Consider the following 18,347-nt stretch of genomic DNA (forward strand, 5'->3'; position numbering starts at 1 on the left):
AATAAAATCAAATAAAAAACCACCATTTTGGGCATCAGGGAGACTCAAAGCTGGTCTCTTGGCATGGAGATGCTGTGTACCTACTGGGATGGGATATGCACAGCCATCTAGAGATGAGAAGTCATAAGACCATTGAATCAGGAGACATGATTTCTCTTTTCAGCTGGTCACTAATGGCCATCTGGCTTGTGACAGGCACCCACCCATCTCTGGGCCTCAGTTTCCTCATCTGTAAAGGGTGAGGGTCAGACTGAATGACTGCCCTCTGGTAGAAACCCTACCAGATCTGAGCCTCTGTGTCTCTGGCTAAGATGCAAGTGAAGGCAGAAGGTGCCAGCCCCAAATACTGGGTAGATGGAAGTTCAAGGTCTTGAAGACGCAGTCCCCAGTTCCACTGCCCTCTGAAATCCTTCTCCACTTGCCAGCAGTGCCAGTAGGGCGCCCTCATGCCTCTTCAGGTTTCAATCTCTGGTAAAAATGTCAAAGCTCCCAGCAGTTTGTCCCCCGCAAACAGAAGGAAAACCAAACAGAAGGAAAACGAGAAGCCTTGTCAGTCATTTACACCTGAGTGTGAATGAAGAAGGTTCAGAGAGCAAGCCTTGACAGAGATAAAGCTTGCCAGACTGGGCTGCGGGTGTTAGCTGGCTTTGGGCAGGACAGGTTCTGTGATTGACAGAGCAAGGGGAGGGGTCTGTGAGGGGACTGGTGAGAGAGGGAGATAAGGCATGTCCCAAAAGGTTTTGTTCTGGAACGTCCTCTCACTTAAACCCCACCCCTCAACCACACTTCCACCATTTTCTTTTTCTTTTTTTACTTCCGCCATTTTCTAAATGAGGAGACGGAGGTCGAGAAGTCACTTGCTAACGTCACATCGTCTGTCAGGCCCTTCTCTACTCCTCAGTGGCTGCTCCAGGGTCTTTTGAGGTGAAGAAGCCCACCCCAGCTCCCCACAAAGGCAAGCACCTCCCACCCTACTGGGAGAGAACCTGGGAAAAACAGAGTGGGGCCCTGACTCTCTAGGATCCTGGCTCCCCAGCATTCAAAAGCTCTGGACATACCTTGCAGTTAATACTAGAATATACCAGCAAAGCCACCCACATCTGAATAGGTAGCTGAAGACATTTTGGAGACATAGTCATTTCGGGGGGCTAGTTTCGAGTATAATTTTCAGTGCATTAGTTCTTTATTCTCTTCACTGACATTCACCCTGTTCATCTGGCAGGTGAAGAGCTCTTCAAAGTCTTTCTGATCTTGATTTTCAGCTGATAGGCCATTAGGGCCCTTAGAGAATCACTCTGCCTAAATCATGGTTGCTTGATCTTGGCAATGAGAAAATTTCCTTGGGGGTTTGCTTCTATCTGAGGCCCCCAGTGAGCCAGAGTAACTTCAAAATCCACACCTTAGGGTATTAGCAGTGACTGGGTTCATTTTAACTTTTCTTGCTACTGATTTGGGGCAAGAATCCCTCACAGAGGGACATAAATGATATAATGCCCAAGGTTTTAACAAGGTAACTTGTTTTTGTGAATTTTCTAATCCTGTGGGAAGGATTAGAACACCCCTCAGCCTGTGTTCTCACAGCTTCCTGCACCTTTTCTTCATTATGATCAATTGTAATGATATGGCTATTTGTGTAATTATTTTGATGTCTGTCTCCACTACTAGATTGTAAATTTCCTGCCACGGGGATCCTTCCTGGCTTGTTGGCTGCCACTTTCTCCCCGTGTCTGATTTTCACATGTGTGTGGAAGGAGAAATCCTCCTCGTCCCCAAGCACCTGGGGTGTGCAGTCTTATTCCAATGACTTCCCACACTGAATGCCCCCCAAAATTGTTAGACCATTAGGATGGATGTCCCACTGAAGCTAATCTGCTTAGGAGATAAGAAAGCTGAAAGATTCAGAGGGGAATGAATAGCTCCTTAGTCCGTTCCCCCACATGATTCCAGTCCTAGAAGAGCTAGTGAAGAATCTGCCTGCAATGCAGGAGACCCCAGTTCAATTCCTGGGTTGGGAAGATCCCCTGGAGAAGGGATAGGCTACCCACTCCAGTATTCTTAGGCTTCTCTTGTGGCTCAGCTGGTAAGGAAGCCGCCTGCAACTGTGGGAGACCTAGGTTTGATTCCTAGGTTGGGAAGAGCCCCTGGAGAAGGGGAAGACTACCCACTCCAGTATTCTGGCCTGGAGAATTCTATGGACTGTATAGTCCATGGGGTCACAGAGTCAGACATGACTGAGCGACTTTCACTTCACTTCACTTCCATTTCCAATGGAAATATCATACGTGTTTCTATTACGAAAGTATTTTCCTAAAAACATTCATCTCTCACACATGCACTTTTCTTTTCCTTATAAGCACCTGCATCTGATGCCTTTGCTTTCCCCACCTGTCTGACCCCTTCTGTCCATGATCCTTATTACCAGCCCTCTCATACTTTTATTCAGTTCTTTATTGCTAGTCACCACCTTCCCCGTGTTTATATTTTATGTAACATCCCTTGGTAACTCTGTCTAGCTTCTCTGCTTGCTGGTAGTCAGGAAGTTCTTTCTGTTATCTAATCACAGTTCTTCATGCTACAGTAGAGGCCTATTTCCTCTTGTTCTGTTTCTAGTGTGGTTTGGAAATAGCTAGTCACCATCTCTGAGTTGTGACTTTCTTATATTTGATGATCAACCTCTCTTTGACCACCATCTGGCCCATTCTTATGCTCCTCTTCAATCAATCACCTTGGCTCTTTAGTTTGGCCCCACAGCTCCCTGAAGTCCCAGGCATTAGCTCGTTGGCTAAGCAAGCCTCTCTTCCCTTCTGCATTCAGACTGTTTTCCAGCCTGGACAAATTATCTGACATTTGCACCCCAGAAAATTTAACCCTGGGGCCCCAGAAACAAATGCAGCCTGAAGCTTTGTGCCCCAGGGCCACTGTACAATGAGAAGCATTCACAGCTTAGAAGCAAAGGGAAAATAAAAACCCCGATGACCCTCTGTGGTTCTTTTTTTCTTTACAGTAAATAATTTACAAAAACAAATTTTCCTCCACCATAGGCTTTATCACTGGTCCCCAGGGCCAGCCTTTATGCATTTCCATACCGTCATGGACTATTTTTAGTGAAAGATGACATTAAGTACTGGCTGCCCTGTGGGCCTCAACCCCCATCTCTTCCTCCTGTCAGAATGTTGTCAGACCTCCCCTTTTGGACCTGCTGGCCACTCATAGCCTAGAAATATTTCCAAGAGTGTGAGTAGCTATGGCATGACTTCAGGGGTTTCTGAGAAAGCCTCTGTCTAAACATATCTCCTTCGGCTTGGGTCTGATGATTAGAATTTCAGCCATAGAGATTCATTACTTTAGCTCAATATCACTTCCTCAGGAAGCCTTGTCTGATACTTTGTTATACTCTCAGGGAGGAGCTTATTCCTTTTCCCTCTTGGCACTTCTTTGTAATTATGGATTCATTAGTGTGGTTATTTAGGTTAATGTTTGTCTCTTTACTCTACTATTCCATGATGGCTGTGGCCATGCTTTTTGGGAGTTCCCCACTCTATCCCCAGTGCTTAACAGTGGTCATGTATGGATGTGAGAGCTGGACTGTGAGAAAGCTGAGCGCCGAAGAACTGATGCTTTTGAACTGTGGTGTTGGAGAAGACTCTTTGGAGTCCCTTGGACTGCAAGGAGATCCAACCAGTCCATCCTAAAGGAGATCAGTCCTGGGTGTTCATTGGAAGGACTGATGCTGAAGCTGAAACTCCAGTACTTTGGCCATCTCATGCAAAGAGTTGACTCGTTGGAAAAGACCCTGATGCTTGGAGGGATCGGGGGCAGGAGGAGAAGGGGACGACAGAGGATGAGATGGCTGGATGGCATCACTGACTCGATGGACATGAGCCTGAGTAAACTCCGGGAGTTGGTGATGGACAGGGAGGCCTGGCGTGCTGCGATTCATGGGGTCGCAAAGAGTCGGACACGACTGAGTGACTGAACTGAACAGTGAGCCTGTCACATGGAAGGCATGAGAGAAATATTTGTTGTTGACTGAATCTGCTCATGAACCTAAATGTGAATTTTCCAGAGCACTGATGGGAAAGGGTGTGGGCATGCATGCCCAGGACATTAGCTTGGTGCAAGGGCCCCAGAAAGCAAGGTGCTGACCATAAGCAGCAATCTGCTTCCCCAGATGACCCAAGGCTGCTTCCTTTTTGCTACTCCAGCTCCCTTTCCTTTCCTGTCAGCTTGAGACTTCCCTCCTTCCTCAGCCCAACCCCAGGACCTACATTTATATGGCATCTGGGAAGGAAGGGTTTGACCAAGGTATTGATACAAATAAGGCTAAAATGACACCCTGTGGGGCCACCAGGAACTTTTTTTCCAGAGAGATTTGGGTGAACAGTGTGTGTGTGTGTGTGTGTGTGTGTATTCGTGGACTTCCCTGATAGCTTAGCTAGTAAAGAATCTGCCTGAAATGCAGGAGACCTGGGTTCAATCCCTAAGTTGGGAAGATCCCCTGGAGAGGGAAATGGCAACCCACTGCAGTATTCTTGCCTGGAGAATCCCATGGACAGAGGAGCCTAGTGGGCTAAGTCCATGCAGTCGCAAAGAGTCAGGCACGACTGAGCAACTAACACTACCACACTACATGTGTATTCTCAGGGCAGCGCCTTGACATGATCCTAGTTCTGTTATCCCCCTCAGAAGGGGCCTGGTGGAGACCGAGGCCAGAGATGCACAGATGTGAAGCCATACCCACAGACTCCTCTGGTACCCATTGTCAACTGCACGCCCACGCTTAGCCTTCCTGGTTCTGATGGACTTTCTGCAAGCATCCTTGAAGGGTGCCTTTCTGCTCTTGGGCCCTGAAGGCCTCCACCTACCCAAGACTAGCTAGGTCCCTGAGGGGAGGCTTGCTCCAACTCAGAGAGGGGCCACAAGAGAAGGGCCAGAGAAGGCCTCTCATACATGGAAAGTGTTCCTCGCTGTCCCCACCCCAGCCAGCTCCTTCTGACCCATGACACTTGCTGGACAGGCAAGGTCCCCCTCTCCCCTCCCAACCAGATGGCCTCACAGCTCTTCCCACTGGCCATTCTTTAAGGCCCTGCTGGAAGCTGCTGCATAAACAGACTCTCCCTTCCTAGTTTGCTTTGGCACAGCAAAATGGCTGTGTGGGGAGGCCTTACAAATAGCTGTGAAAAGAAGAGAAGCGAAAAGCAAAGGAGAAAAGGAAAGATAAAAGCATCTGAAAGCAGAGTTCCAAAGAATAGCAAGAAGAGATAAGAAAGCCTTCTTCACCGATCAGTGCAAAGAAATAGAGGAAAACAACAGAATGGGAAAGACAAGAGATCTCTTCAAGAAAATTAGAGATACTAAGGGAACATTTCATGCAAAGATGGGCTCAACAAAGGACAGAAATGGTATGGATCTAACAGAAGCAGAAGATATTAAGAAGAGGTGGTAAGAATACACAGAAGAACTGTACAAAAAAGATCTTCACGACCCAGATAATCACGATGGTGTGATCACTCATCTAGAGCCAGACATCCTGGAATGTGAAGTCAAGTGGGCCTTAGAAAGCATCTCTACGAACAAAGCTAGTGGAGGTGATGGAATTCCAGGGGAGCTGTTTCAAATCCTGAAAGATGATGCTATGAAAGTGCGGCACTCAATATGCCAGCAAATTTGGAAAACTCAGCAGTGGCCACAGGACTGGAAAAGATCAGTTTTCATTCCAATACCAAAGAAAGTCAATGCCAAAGAATGCTCAAACTACCACACAATTGCACTCATCTCACATGCTAGTAAAGTAATGCTCAAAATTCTCCAAGCCAGGCTTCAGCATTACATGAACCGTGAACTTCCTGATGTTCAAGCTGGTTTTAGAAAAGGCAGAGGAACCAGAGATCAAATTGCCAACATCTGCTGGATCATGGAAAAAGCAAGAGAGTTCCAGAAAAACATCTACTTCTGCTTTATTGACTATGCCAAAGCCTTTGACTGGGTGGATCACAATCAACTGTTCAGAATTCTGAAATAGATGGGAATACCAGACCACCTGACCTGCCTCCTGAGAAACCTATATGCAGGTCAGGAAGCAACAGTTAGAACTGGACATGGAACAACAGACTGGTTCCAAATAGGAAAAGGAGTGCGTCAAGGCTGTATATTGTCACCCTGCTTATTTAACTTCTATGCAGAGTACATCATGAGGAACGCTGGACTGGAAGAAACACAAGCTGGAATCAAGATTGCCGGGAGAAATAGCAATAACCTCAGATATGCAGATGACACCACCCTTATGGCAGAAAGTGAAGAGGAACTAAAAAGCCTCTTGATGAAAGTGAAAGAGGAGAGTGGAAAAGTTGGCTTAAAGCTCAACATTCAGAAAACGAAGATCATGGCATCGGGTCCCATCACTTCATGGGAAATAGATGGGGAAACAGTGGAAACAGTGTCAGACTTTATTTTTTTGGGCTCCAAAATCACTGCAGGTGGTGACTGCAGCCATGAAATTAAAAGACGCTTACTTCTTGGAAGAAAAGTTATGACCAACCTAGATAGCATATTCAAAAGCAGAGACATTACTTTGCCGACTAAGGTCTGTCTAGTCAAGGCTATGGTTTTCCCTGTGGTCATGTATGGATGTGAGAGCTGGACTGTGAAGAAGGCTGAGCATCGAAGAACTGATGCTTTGGAAGTGTGGTGTTGGAGAAGACTCTTGAGAGTCCCTTGGACTGCAAGGAGATCCAACCAATCCATTCTGAAGGAGATCAGCCCTGGGACTTCTTTGAAGGGAATGATGCTAAAGCTGAAACTCCAGTACTTTGGCCACCTCACGTGAAGAGTTGACTCACTGGAAAAGACTCTGATGCTGGGCGGGATTGGGGGCAGGAGGAGAAGGGGATGACAGAGGATGAGATGGCTGGATGGCATCACTGAGTCGATGGACGTGAGTCTGAGTGAACTCCGGAAGTTGGTGACGGACAGGGAGGCCTGGTGTGCTGCGATTCATGGGGTCGCAAAGAGTCGGACATGACTGAACTACTGAACTGAACTGAACTGAAGTTTTGGGCTTGCAGATCAAGAAACAGTAAACTTGAGCCCTTTCCCTCAAGAAGCAGAAGCCCCAGCCTAGCCTGCAGTGGCTGGGGGCTCTGCTGCAACCGCTTTGGTCCTGCCCCCTCCCTCCTCTACCCCTCTACCGTGCCTAACAGGGCAGGCATTCAATAACTCTGCAGTAGGTGCTGGGTAAATAGCAGACCTATGGTCGATAAATGATGGATTGATTAATTGAAGTGCTTGGCCGCTCAGTACAAGGTCTAATGAGGCCCTGCCGTGGTTCAGTTCCATGTGCACCTGGGGAAGCAGAGTTTAGTGCATTAGGACTGGGCCAGGTTTATCTTATTCCTTTTTGTTTTTCTTTTTTTACTGCAACTGACTATGAGCTGAAAAGGTGAGGGATAGAGAGAAGTGAGGGGCTGGAGGCCTGGGAGGGGCCTCAAAAAAGGGGAATCCTACACCTCTGCCTCAGTTCCCACCCCCAACTGTCACTGGATTCAGGGAATTTGGGGAGCCCAGCTCTCCTGAGCCCTGAGATGGTGGTCCTGGGCTTGTCTGAGATTTGCATACAAATCACACCTGTCAGTAATTCCCACGCTACCTTTTGACTTTATCTCCCTGTTTCTTCTTCCTTTCCTTGGACAGGAGGGCAGAGTCCCCCATGACACTCGGCCTGTGAGCCATTTACCCACTGACAACACAGTGTGACAGGCTGGGTGGAGACAAGGAAAGAGAAGAGGACCTATTGGTTTCGACATAAACTTTGAGCCAGTGGACTATTAGATTGATGGGGCTATTCTGTGTTGTAGATATTCATGTGAGTTTATTAGAGAAATATGTCATAGAATTTAGCAAGTCCCATTTCACTGGGGGCTCAGTTGCACCAAACCAGTAATGCCATTTTCTGAAAAGGCTAGGAAGTGAACTCAGAGAAGGCAATGGCACCCCACTCCAGTACTCTTGCCTGTAAAATCCCATGGACTGAGGAGCCTGCAGTCCATGGGGTCACTAAGAGTCGGACACGACTGAGCGACTTCACTATCACCTTTCACTTTTCATTTTCATGCATTAGAGAAGGAAATGGCAGCCCACTCCAGTGTTCTTGCCTAGAAAATCCCATGGATGGGGGAGACTGGTGGGCTGCCATCTATGGGGTCGCACAGAGTCGGACATGACTGAAGCGACTTAGCAGCAGCAGCAAGAAGTGAACTAGGTATCACTGTGAATTCAGGCCAGCCTGGAGACTTTGAGACTTTGAGACTTTGTGAAGAATGGATTGGGCCTCCCAGCTTCCTCTAAACCCATCTCCCTAAAGTCCCCAGAACAGTACCTGACACAACAAGCAGATACAAAAGGAAGAAGAACTTCTGACACCTGTTCTGCACCCCCCACCCCCAATGCACCAGGCTGACTTCAGCACTGCACCATCAGGTGACAGCAGGAGATGCCAACCCTCAAGAACACCCCAAACCATGCTTAAGTCCATAGCAGCTCACCTACCTGCTTACATGTGCTGCAGAGTGGGGGGGGGGGGCTCAGGGAGGAATCACCTTCACCGCCTTGCACTTGCTTCTGAGCAGACTCTTGGCCTGACACTAGGCAGGGGAGGCTTTTCCTTTGGAAGTGTAGTGAGCTCTACTTAGACCCCCAGCAGGCTTCTGAATGCCTGGCCCCAGGGAAGCCTGCCACTGAGCAAGCAGAAGCTTGATGCCTCAGTAACCTGGCTCTGTTACATAAGGCACTATGAGAGATATGAGTCAGGGACCTCAGGCTGGCCCAGGCCCAGCCTAGCCTGGGACTGAGGCTAAAAGGGAGGTGTGTGTTTGTGTGTGTGGGGAGGGGGGGTAAGCCAGGAAGGAGCTGCTGGAACCACTTCCTTTCCTCTCACTTCTCACCCGCTTCTTCCTCAGGGATAGCTATAGCCAATCGCTGGCCTACAAAGCTCGGAGTGGGAATCCCGGCCAGACCCTGAGCTGTGAGCAGCTGCTCTCCATCTCCCCTGAAGAGAAGACAAGAGGAAGTAGGCTGAATACCCAAAGCTGTTTCGTGAGTAAATTCTTCCTTCTAGGAAGGATGGGGAAGGTCCCTTCGGGGCTTTGTCCACAGGCAGGGGCCTGATTTCAGGCTGGGCCTATTTGAGGAAAGTGGTTCCCAGGGGAGGAAGGCTGATTGCATGCCTGGGACATCACTGACCAAGCAGCTTAGGGCTCTGGTTTCCCCTCAGGCTAGTGCCGCACAATGGGAAGCCTCCCAGTCAGTCTCCGTGCTGGCTGGGACCTCACACCTCACAAACTGTTTCCCATAGGGCAACAGCCACTTTGGGGCAGAGATTTCCAGGTAGAAGGTACAAGTGAATTAGCTTTGCCCCATGAAAAGACTCCCTCCTGCCCAGATTAGCATTTGAAAAAGCTCATTTTCTCGACTCCTCCCATCTTATCCCCACTCTGACTCCTTAGCTAAGCTGGATTTTGGCATGGGTACGTGGTGGCTTCCATAAGCCATTTCCCCACGCTGACTCCTCATCAAACCTGCTTTGAGGCCGAGATCTAGCCTTCAGCCTTCACAGAGATCCCATTAGTCCACAGGGTCCTGCTCTGCCAAACCCGTGGCCCCAAGCGAAGCTCTAACCCTTGTCCCATTATTGCAGGCAATGGGACAGCGCAACATGTTCTGGGCCATTATTGCCTTCTTCGCCTAAAAGAGAAATTTGGTCTTTTTTGACCCCTGTGGTCAAGGAATGCTCTCCCTTGAGTGCACTGAGCACAGAGTGCCCCATCAAATGGGCCCAAGCTTCAGGCCCACTCAGCACACTGGCTTCTCTAGGGCTAGTGAGACTACTGCATGACACCAACCAATTTGTTATGTAAACCCAGCCAGTCATGGCAGATTATGGCTCTGTGGATATCTTGAGGGATCCCTTACGTAAGAGGAGAAAGTTCAGGTAAGAGCATAATCGTGATGAGCAAACACGGTGCAATGGCTACCACCAAGGTAAAGACATGGCTGACCTTATTCCTCTCAGCCAGCCCACAGGCACAGGCAAGTGCTCTGCTGGGCTCCACCACCCAGGGGACCCAAAGACCCTGGCAGCCTTGGCCAGACACATCCATCTCCATTTACCCAGACTTCCTGGCCTTCAGGACCTGTCATGGAAAGGAGCCAAAGCTCTACCTGGAATTGAGAGCTTGTTAGTTTATCTGGAAGTGCAAATATAAGCAGTTAACCTTCTCTTCAGGCGAGGAGGGAAAATAAGGTCAGCCTGGAAAGAGTTATTTTCTGAGGTGTGGGCTCACATGGGCCCATTCCTGGCAAGACTGAGGAGGAGGAGGAGGTGGAATTTGTGTTCTGTTCTTGTCACTTTTCTTGAAGAGCACGAATCTTCCATCCAGACCTCTTGAGCTCTGTGCTGCCCAGAGCCCCACATTGCAGCAGGCCTTTCAAGGACTCTGGCCCCATCTCTCTACTTCTCTTCTCCAAACTTGGCTTTCATAGGTTTCATTCCCATAGAACCCTATGCCCAGTGAGCTGTCACCCCCAAAGGAAGTTCTGATAAACAAGTTCACACAAAGTGGTCAATGGTGAGTAAAACATGTACATGTTACTCTTTTAAAAAGGAAATCTTGGGTAGCAAACCTGGGTAGATCCTGTCCATTCATGAGAGAGACACACTCAAACTTTTTACAGTCCCCAATTCATTAGCATCGTGAAAGCACATCATTTCCCTCATAAAACTTGCATCATTTGGTTAAACTTTTTAGCTTTCTTTCATTGTAATCACTAGCACTAGCAGCTGACTCGGGGAGGGAGGCCTTCTCCCCAAAGAAATAGACATTTGCTATTTTCATGGGCATTACTATACTTGAATGAATTGACTATGAGAAAAGGACTACAAAATTGGGTTGAAAAGTAGGTTCTGGACAACTCCACTCCTAGGTAGAGACCCAGAAGACTTGAAAGAAGGAGCTCAAAAAGATACCTGGACACCACTGTCCAAAGCAGCATACTTCACCAGATCAAGCAGGTGGGAAGAACCCGAGTTTGTGAACAGATGAACTGGATGACACAAAATGTGGTGTATCCATCAAAGGAAGGTCATTCACTCATAAACAGGAAGCAAGTGCTGATAAATGGATAGACCTTGACAACATTACCTCACGTGAATGAAGCTATACAAAAGACCACATTTTGTATAATTTGACTCATACAAAATAACTCAAATAGGCAAATTCCTGAGATAGAAGAACAGAGGTTACCAAGGACTGGAGGGAGAGGAGAACAGGGAATTACTGCTTAATTAAATGAAGAGTTAGTCATTCAGTCATGTCTGACTCTTTGCGACCTCATGGACTGTAGCCCACCAGGCTCCTCTGTCCATGGAATTCTCCAGGCAAGAATACTGGAGTGGGTAGCCATTTCCTTCTCCAGGGGATCTTCTGGACCCAGGGATCAAACTCGGGTCTCCTGCATTACAGGCAGATTCTTTACCACCTGAGCCACCAGGGAAGGTACTAAATAGGTACAGAGTTTCTATTTGGGATGGTGCCAAAGTTCTGGAATGGGTAAGATTGCTGACTGCATCATTGTGAATATACTTAATACCACTGACTTGCACACTTAAAAATGGTTAAAATGACAAATTTTGTCTTATAAATATGTTATTGTATATACGCATATACCTAATGTATACATATTCTTTATATACATATATAACATACACTCACATATGTAGTATATATAGTAGTTGCTGGTAGAGCAGTAGGGTCACGCACCACCCAAAGCCTCTGAGCACATGGAATTCACATCTGTGTCTCAGCAAAAAGACAATTTCTAACACATCAGGGCTCTCATGAGGTATACAAACCATGAATGTCACGTCTGCAAATGCATTTGTGTTTTTAACAGAGATGTCTCTTAATTCAAGGTGCCTATTCTTTGTCAGACCACTAGGCACTCAGGGAAAAGTTATTTTAAATTACCCTGGCCTAGGAAAGGACTTTCAGAGCTTGATACCAAAAGCAAAACTCACAAAAGCAAAAAATAACAGACTTAAGCACATAGAAACGTAAAACCTTTTCCCAGCAAAGTACACCATCCTCAAAATCAAATGGCAAAATTAGTTGACAAACGGTTGCAACCTCTAAATCAGAATTTCTTGTGGTGTGACCCAAATACTGCTGCACTATGGAATAGGAACTTTAGATGGCAAGGACAGAAAACTGATCTTAGAGTATAAAATTAAGCTCTACAGCAGGCAGGTGGGAGAGTTTTGCCCCCTAAATCCTCTACGTCCTCAGAAGTCAGGTTCAGGAATATACATTTATGAAATCATTACTTTGAAGACTCAAGAGAAGCACAAATAATTTTTATGCAAATTTTTCTTGGAAGCCTGATCTCTGAATCCACATCTTTCCCTTTACTACTATATATCACATCAATAAGGAAGGTTAAAATAATTAACACACGTAAAACAACTAGAAATCTTGCTATTATTATTTTCTGAGCATCTAAGTGGGGACCAATTGTTGCCGGTGCAGAAGCTTAAAGGTAGAGTCCAAGGGCTCTCAGAGCTGCAAGAGAAGTCAGATTCAAAGTAGCTCAAATCACACTGGCTGGGGTGCTGGGGAGCTGAAGAGTAGAGCTGATTAAGTAGTTTTGGGTAAAATCTTAGAAATAAATTTGAAATTACAACAATGACAACAACAGAATATGGCAAAAGCTCCCCTTTCAGCTTGCTATACTTTACTGATCAGAGACTTTGTTGTTGTTTAGTCATTAAGTTGTGTCCAACTCTTTTGTGACCTCATGGACTGTACCCTGCCAGACTCCTCTGTCCATGGGATTCTCCAGGCAAGAATACTGGAGTGGGTTACCACTTCCTTCTCCAGGGGATCTTCCCGACCCAGGAAACGAACCCGTGTCTCCTGCATTGGCAGGTGAATTCTTTACCAATGAGCCACCATAGCAGCCCAGATCAGAGAATTAAGGCCCCTCAAATTTCAACTTTGCAAATTTTTTAATAGGCTGCATTTCAATTGAAAAAAATTAGCTCTTTGCCCAGCATAATCTATCTGCCTCTTAGGTTTCCCAGTTTTAGGAGCATTTCAACAAATAATACAGTATGCTAAGTCACTTCAGTCGTGTCCGACTCTGTGCAACCCCATAGACGGCAGCCCACCAGGCTCCCCCGTCCCTGAGATTCTCCAGGCAAGAATACTGGAGTGGGTTGCATTTCCTTCTCCAATGCATGAAAGTGAAAACTAAAGTGAAGTTGCTCAGTCGTGTCTGACTCTTAGCGACCCCATGGACTGCAGCCCACCAGGCTCCTCCATCCAAGGGATTTTCCAGGCAAGAGTACTGGAGTGGGTTGCCAATAGCCCCCTAATAATAGATTGACCAATCATCCCAGTTTCCTTGAGCACTGTTTGAGCACTGAAAGTCCTGTGTTGGTGGAAAGTCCTGGGATGGTTGGTCAGCTGACCTAATTAGGACATTTTAACCATTTGATTAGTTTACGGGCTAATATTTGCCTCTGCTTAACAATTCTTCCTTCATCGACAATTCTTTAGTGTCCTCCTGATCTTAGGTGGAGTCTTGGCTCTGCTCTTCATTGTAAGGCACCGAGAAAGTTATTTAATTTTCTCCAGCCTTAATTTCCTTCATTAAAAAATGAAGAATGGTGATAACAGTACCCATTTCATTGGGTTGGTGTAAAATTAAATGAGCCTATGCAGATATAATGCTTAGCACACGCTGTAAACACTCATAGATGTTTAGCTATTAATCTATTATAGTTATTAGTTACCTAACACAAGATTGAAGGGCTGGTGTGTAAAACACATCTCCCCTTACAAGTAGTTTAGAGGGACTATTTACACACCAGTGAGCTACATGTCCATTACCACTGATTCATACGTATATACACAACACTGTTCATCAGGGCTTCTACCAAGCTATCAGAGTTACTGCATGTAGTTCATACCAGGAAAAAAAAATCATATTTAAACACTTGTAAGAATTTTCCAAGAGTCAATTAAAGTTGTAAAATCTTTACATAGGATCACACCAACAATTAAGCAGTCATCTAGCCAAAAAAACCCTTTATTGAGTACTGGCAGTATAATTAGAAGTCAAGGGAAAGCCAAGTAAGTGGAAAACACACCCTACCCTCAAATTGCTTACACTCTTGTGTTCCAAGGAATCCAAGAGCTAAGCTGAGAGTCAGGGACAGGTCAAAGCAGAAACCAGATGGCAATCAAGAGTCTGCCCCACGCTTCCTCCCAAGAATATAGGAGCCCTTGCGGCTGGGGAGTGGGCTATAGGAGGAAAGGCAGAAAGAGTCGCTTCTCCAGAAGCCATGAAGGAGACAAGTTAGAGGAAAAAGACACTCAGGCAGGAATCTGAAGTATCAAATAATTAAATGGAATAGAAGTAACAGTGATGACTGTGGTATGAAGTTAGAAAACCAGGGAATAAATGAAATAGGAAGAGGAAATTTTCCCTCAGAAGACTGTCCAGCCTAGATTTTGGAGAAACCCCATGACCAGCAATAATGGCCTCCTACTTTGCCAATGAGCATGTCATTGTAGGCAAACTTTCAACCAAATTCAGAATCTCCAGTCTCTAAGGTCCCAGTTGTGAAGAGAAATGACAGAATGCTTTGTGTTTCTGGAACTGTTAAAGTGGTTACCATAGGACCCTGTCACTCCTCAGCCTGGGGGCTTGAGTTGCTCTGTTCCCAGGAGGGGAGGCAGGGTGCTCAGAGACAACTTCTCAATGATATGCCCTGTTCCCTCCACCAAAGCTCTCAGCCCCCAACCCAACCTGGTGGCATTTCCAGGCTTTGCCAAGAACCAAGAGGTGTCAACAGAGTAGGTGACAAAGGAGGTCTTGCTGTTTTCAAGAAACCCAGACCACCAGGAAGCCTCCCAAGGTGTGGCGCAAGTGAACACTTTGATTTCAGACTTTCAGCCTCACATCTCACTCACTTAGGTCTGACCCTCCCAGGCCTCCAACCTAGGACCCAGAGCTGAGGAAGTGTCCCCTCTTATGATTCGTCAGGCCATTTTGGAGCAGATTCTCTCCCAGTCGAAAGAGTGCAAGTGCCATGAGCCCTCTTTCCAGGTGTTGCTGCCACCCATCCCCCACCACCTACAGCCCTAAGCTCAGCAGACTATTAGGAACCTGTTAGGGCTTTCGCTCGGCAGGGTTGCAGTGGCTGTGGTCTGAATACACTTGTAGTAATCTTTCACCAGAAATGAAGATTCCCTGGAAACTCGGCCTGGTTTCTTAGAGACAATGAGATAAATTGATGCCTAAAGTGAAATAATAGATGAGAAAGGGCTTTGATGGCGTGGAAAATGCCTGCAAATACAACCTGTTATAATAATGCTAACGAAGTTGGCAGCCTTGCTTGTCCCCTCCTGGAACTTCTGGGACTGTAGAAGCTAACCTGGGCTGAGCACTAAGTGAGGTAGCTCTTGCCTAGCTCAATGGCTTTTAAAATTTCCTATTTGTGTCTCACCGACAAACCATCAAATTATTCAATTACTCTGTGGAAGCCCAAAATTACTTGTAACCTTGTCTGAGCACATTACCTGCCCATGACTTGGAACCTCAGAACTAGAAGGAAGCTTAGAGACCAGAGAGGTCAAGCAACTTGCTCAAGGTCACACAGGGAACTAGACACATAACTTGTACTACAACCAAGGTCTCCCACAGAGGGTTTCTCTTTCTCTTACATAACCTGTGACCTTGAGGAAGAAGAAAACCCACCCACCCACCCTCACGCGCGTGCACACACACACACACACACACCAGTGCCTCGTTCCTATGGCTCTAAGAACACCAAACCCACAGCTGAGTTTCCTAAAGTTGCCTCTCCTGCCTCAAAATTGCTGCAGTTGTCTGCCCAAGACCGGCTCTTACCAGAGTGCCTCAGACGGGAAGACTGCAGCCACCTTTGGTCTTCCCATTGTGTTTTTCTCCTCCACTCTCCCTTCCTTGCCCTTCAGCAGGATTTCTAGAACGTCTGACCTGCACTCCAACAACAGGTTTGCCATGACATGGACTCATCCACCCTCCTGTCCTGGGATGCTCTTTGGGGCTGCTTTTAGCTATCACTGGAAATGGAAGGCTGTGATCCATGGTGGATCATGGATGGGGAGGGGTCCCCCTATCCAGAGTTTCAAGAAATTCTCACAGGTCTCTAATTTTTCTTATTCCCCACCCTCCCCCACACCAGTAGCAGCTGAATCTGCCGGGACAATTTGCTTGCCCCTATTCTCAGTCAGGGCCACTCAGTAATTTAAAAGCCCTTGCAATTTCCGCCCAAGTTTGCCTGTTTGGAAATGGACTTTTGATAAGCGTGGAACTCAGGTCCCAAGAGCATCCCATGGCAGACTCTCCAAAGTGGTCATAGAAATGCAGGCATTTGGGTAGAAAGTGCCGCCGGCTACCCCCAAAGCATCTACCGCTCTGTCGCTCTGTCCATCTTCTGGGCTCCAGCATTTCCCCAGGAACGCCTCCGTAGGCACCTTTCCAAACAGGGCTCCCACCTGCCAGGCCTCCCCTCAGCCACACAGGAATCCAGGTAGCCTCCTGGGTCGGGTTGTGGCGGTCCTGGGCGCCCAAACCTCCAGTGTCCCTCTCGGCCTTCCGGAGGGGCGCATTCAGCCCAGGCAGGTGCGAGGCAGCCGGGACCAGGTGCCCACCCGCGCGTGCCCCGCCACCTACCTGTGGAAGAAGAGCAGAATGGAAAGCATGGTCTGGTCGATGTTGCGGTTGCAGATGCCCTCGTTGATCAGATAGCAGGGGTCCCGCAGCACGGGCTCTAGCGAATCCTGCCGCATTATGCTATTGAGCTTGTCGGTGTTGAGGTTCTCGAAGACCAGCTTCTCCTGCAGCTGCCGAAAGTTGCTCACGGTGGGGCTGCCCGAGTTGTTGTTGTCCCCGCCGTTGTCGCGCTGGAGCCCGCTCCGGTGGGCCAGGTCCAGGCAGCAGTTGCAGCAGTCGAGGCCGACAGGTGAGCGGCAGTCGGACTTGGGCTGGGCCATGTTCTCCAGCTCGGGGCCCGCCTGGCCCGCGAGGTCAGGGGCAGCCGGCAGGTGCGCGCCCGCCGGGCCGGCCGGAGGAGACTCCAGGGTGTCTGGGACAGACAAGCTGCGAGGAGAAGAAGAGTTGGAAATGAGCGTCGAAAGCCGGCCACCGTCGGCTCGGCCCCCTTCTGGCTGCGCCGCTCGGGGTGCGAATAGAAACAGCTGGACAAACAGCTCTGAGCGGATCCTTCGGGCTCACTTCCTCCTCTTCCTCCTCCTCTCCGCCCCCCTCCTCCTCCTCCGCCTCTCCAGGCCAGGGCCGCCCCCCCACCCACCCCGAGGTGCCACACGCGGCCCCCGCGCCGTCCCAAGTTTCCCAAGTGTGAGAGCGGGGGCCGGGGGCGGACCTGGGGTAGCAGGAAGGGCGGGCGGCGGGGCCGACAGAGAGCCGGGGCGCGCCCTCGCTCCCTCCCTCTCGGGTTCCCTCCCTCCCTCGCCAGCTCGGGGACTCGCCGGCTCTCAGGCTCTCCGGGGCTGCGCCGGCGGAGCGGTGGCAGAAGCCGAGCGCGAGTGAGCGAGCGAGCGAGCCGCGCGCCCGGGTGTCAGCGCGGAGCCGTGACAGCATGCAAATGACCCGCCGGGGGGCCGGCCGACCACGCGGGGCCGCCGCAGCTTCGCCCGCCCGCGCCCGGGAGCCGGCGGCACGGTACTGTCCCCCTCCCCCGCCCCGCTCCCACCGGGCTTCCGCCCCCATCTCGCCCCGGCGCCCGCAGGGCCGCCCGCACCTTCTGCCGCGCTCCCGGGAGCCCGGCCCCGCTCGGCCTCCTTCCGTGAGTCTCGCCGCGCTTCGGCTCGGCCTGTCTCTGTGCTTCTGGCGCATCTTGGGCCAGGAATCCCCGAGAGCCGCCGCGGCACCCCCGGTCTCGAGCTCAACGGGCGGACCAATGTGCCTGGTCCCACCGCGGACGGGTCCCCCTACAGGAGAGACGCCGCCTTCGAGAAGCGGCGTGGGGGTGGGGTGAGGTGCAGAGAGCGCGTGGCCCGTGCTGGGTGTCCGAGGGTGCTGTGCGCGCCTCGGGGGTAACCGACACGCTCCTGCAACAAAACTCACAGAAGCACGCTCCACCGCTCCTCGGTTTCTGTCCGGTTCTTCTCCCTTCATTCCTTTCCCCCTTTCCCCTCAATTGCTCTCTCCCATGTCTTCCCTGAACCCCATCTGAGATGGTCTTTGCTCCAGCTTCCCGGAATGCCAGTGCGTTAGTAGTTCTC

The 18,347-nt window shown here is 49.0% G+C and overlaps 1 protein-coding gene across 2 annotated transcripts in view; it reads right to left on the reverse strand.

Moving 5' to 3' along the window:
* TSC22D3 (TSC22 domain family member 3) overlaps window positions 1-17,996 on the reverse strand; it is a 67,797-nt gene extending 49,801 nt beyond the window's left edge. The window contains exons 1-2 of one of the 2 annotated variants that reach the window (XM_068962107.1): window positions 17,864-17,996; window positions 16,777-17,202 (exon numbers count right to left, since the gene is read on the reverse strand). In XM_068962107.1, coding sequence (XP_068818208.1) covers window positions 16,777-17,202; window positions 17,864-17,958 — 521 coding nt within the window. In that variant the 5' untranslated portion in view covers window positions 17,959-17,996. Of the gene's footprint in view, window positions 1-16,776; window positions 17,203-17,485; window positions 17,595-17,863 lie in introns of those variants that run through there. The other variant, XM_068962110.1, reaches the window with a different exon arrangement.
* Window positions 17,997-18,347: the final 351 nt, after the last annotated feature.

The sequence above is a fragment of the Capricornis sumatraensis genome, chromosome X (assembly GCF_032405125.1).
Source record: "Capricornis sumatraensis isolate serow.1 chromosome X, serow.2, whole genome shotgun sequence".
NCBI classification, from domain to species: Eukaryota; Metazoa; Chordata; class Mammalia; order Artiodactyla; family Bovidae; genus Capricornis; species Capricornis sumatraensis.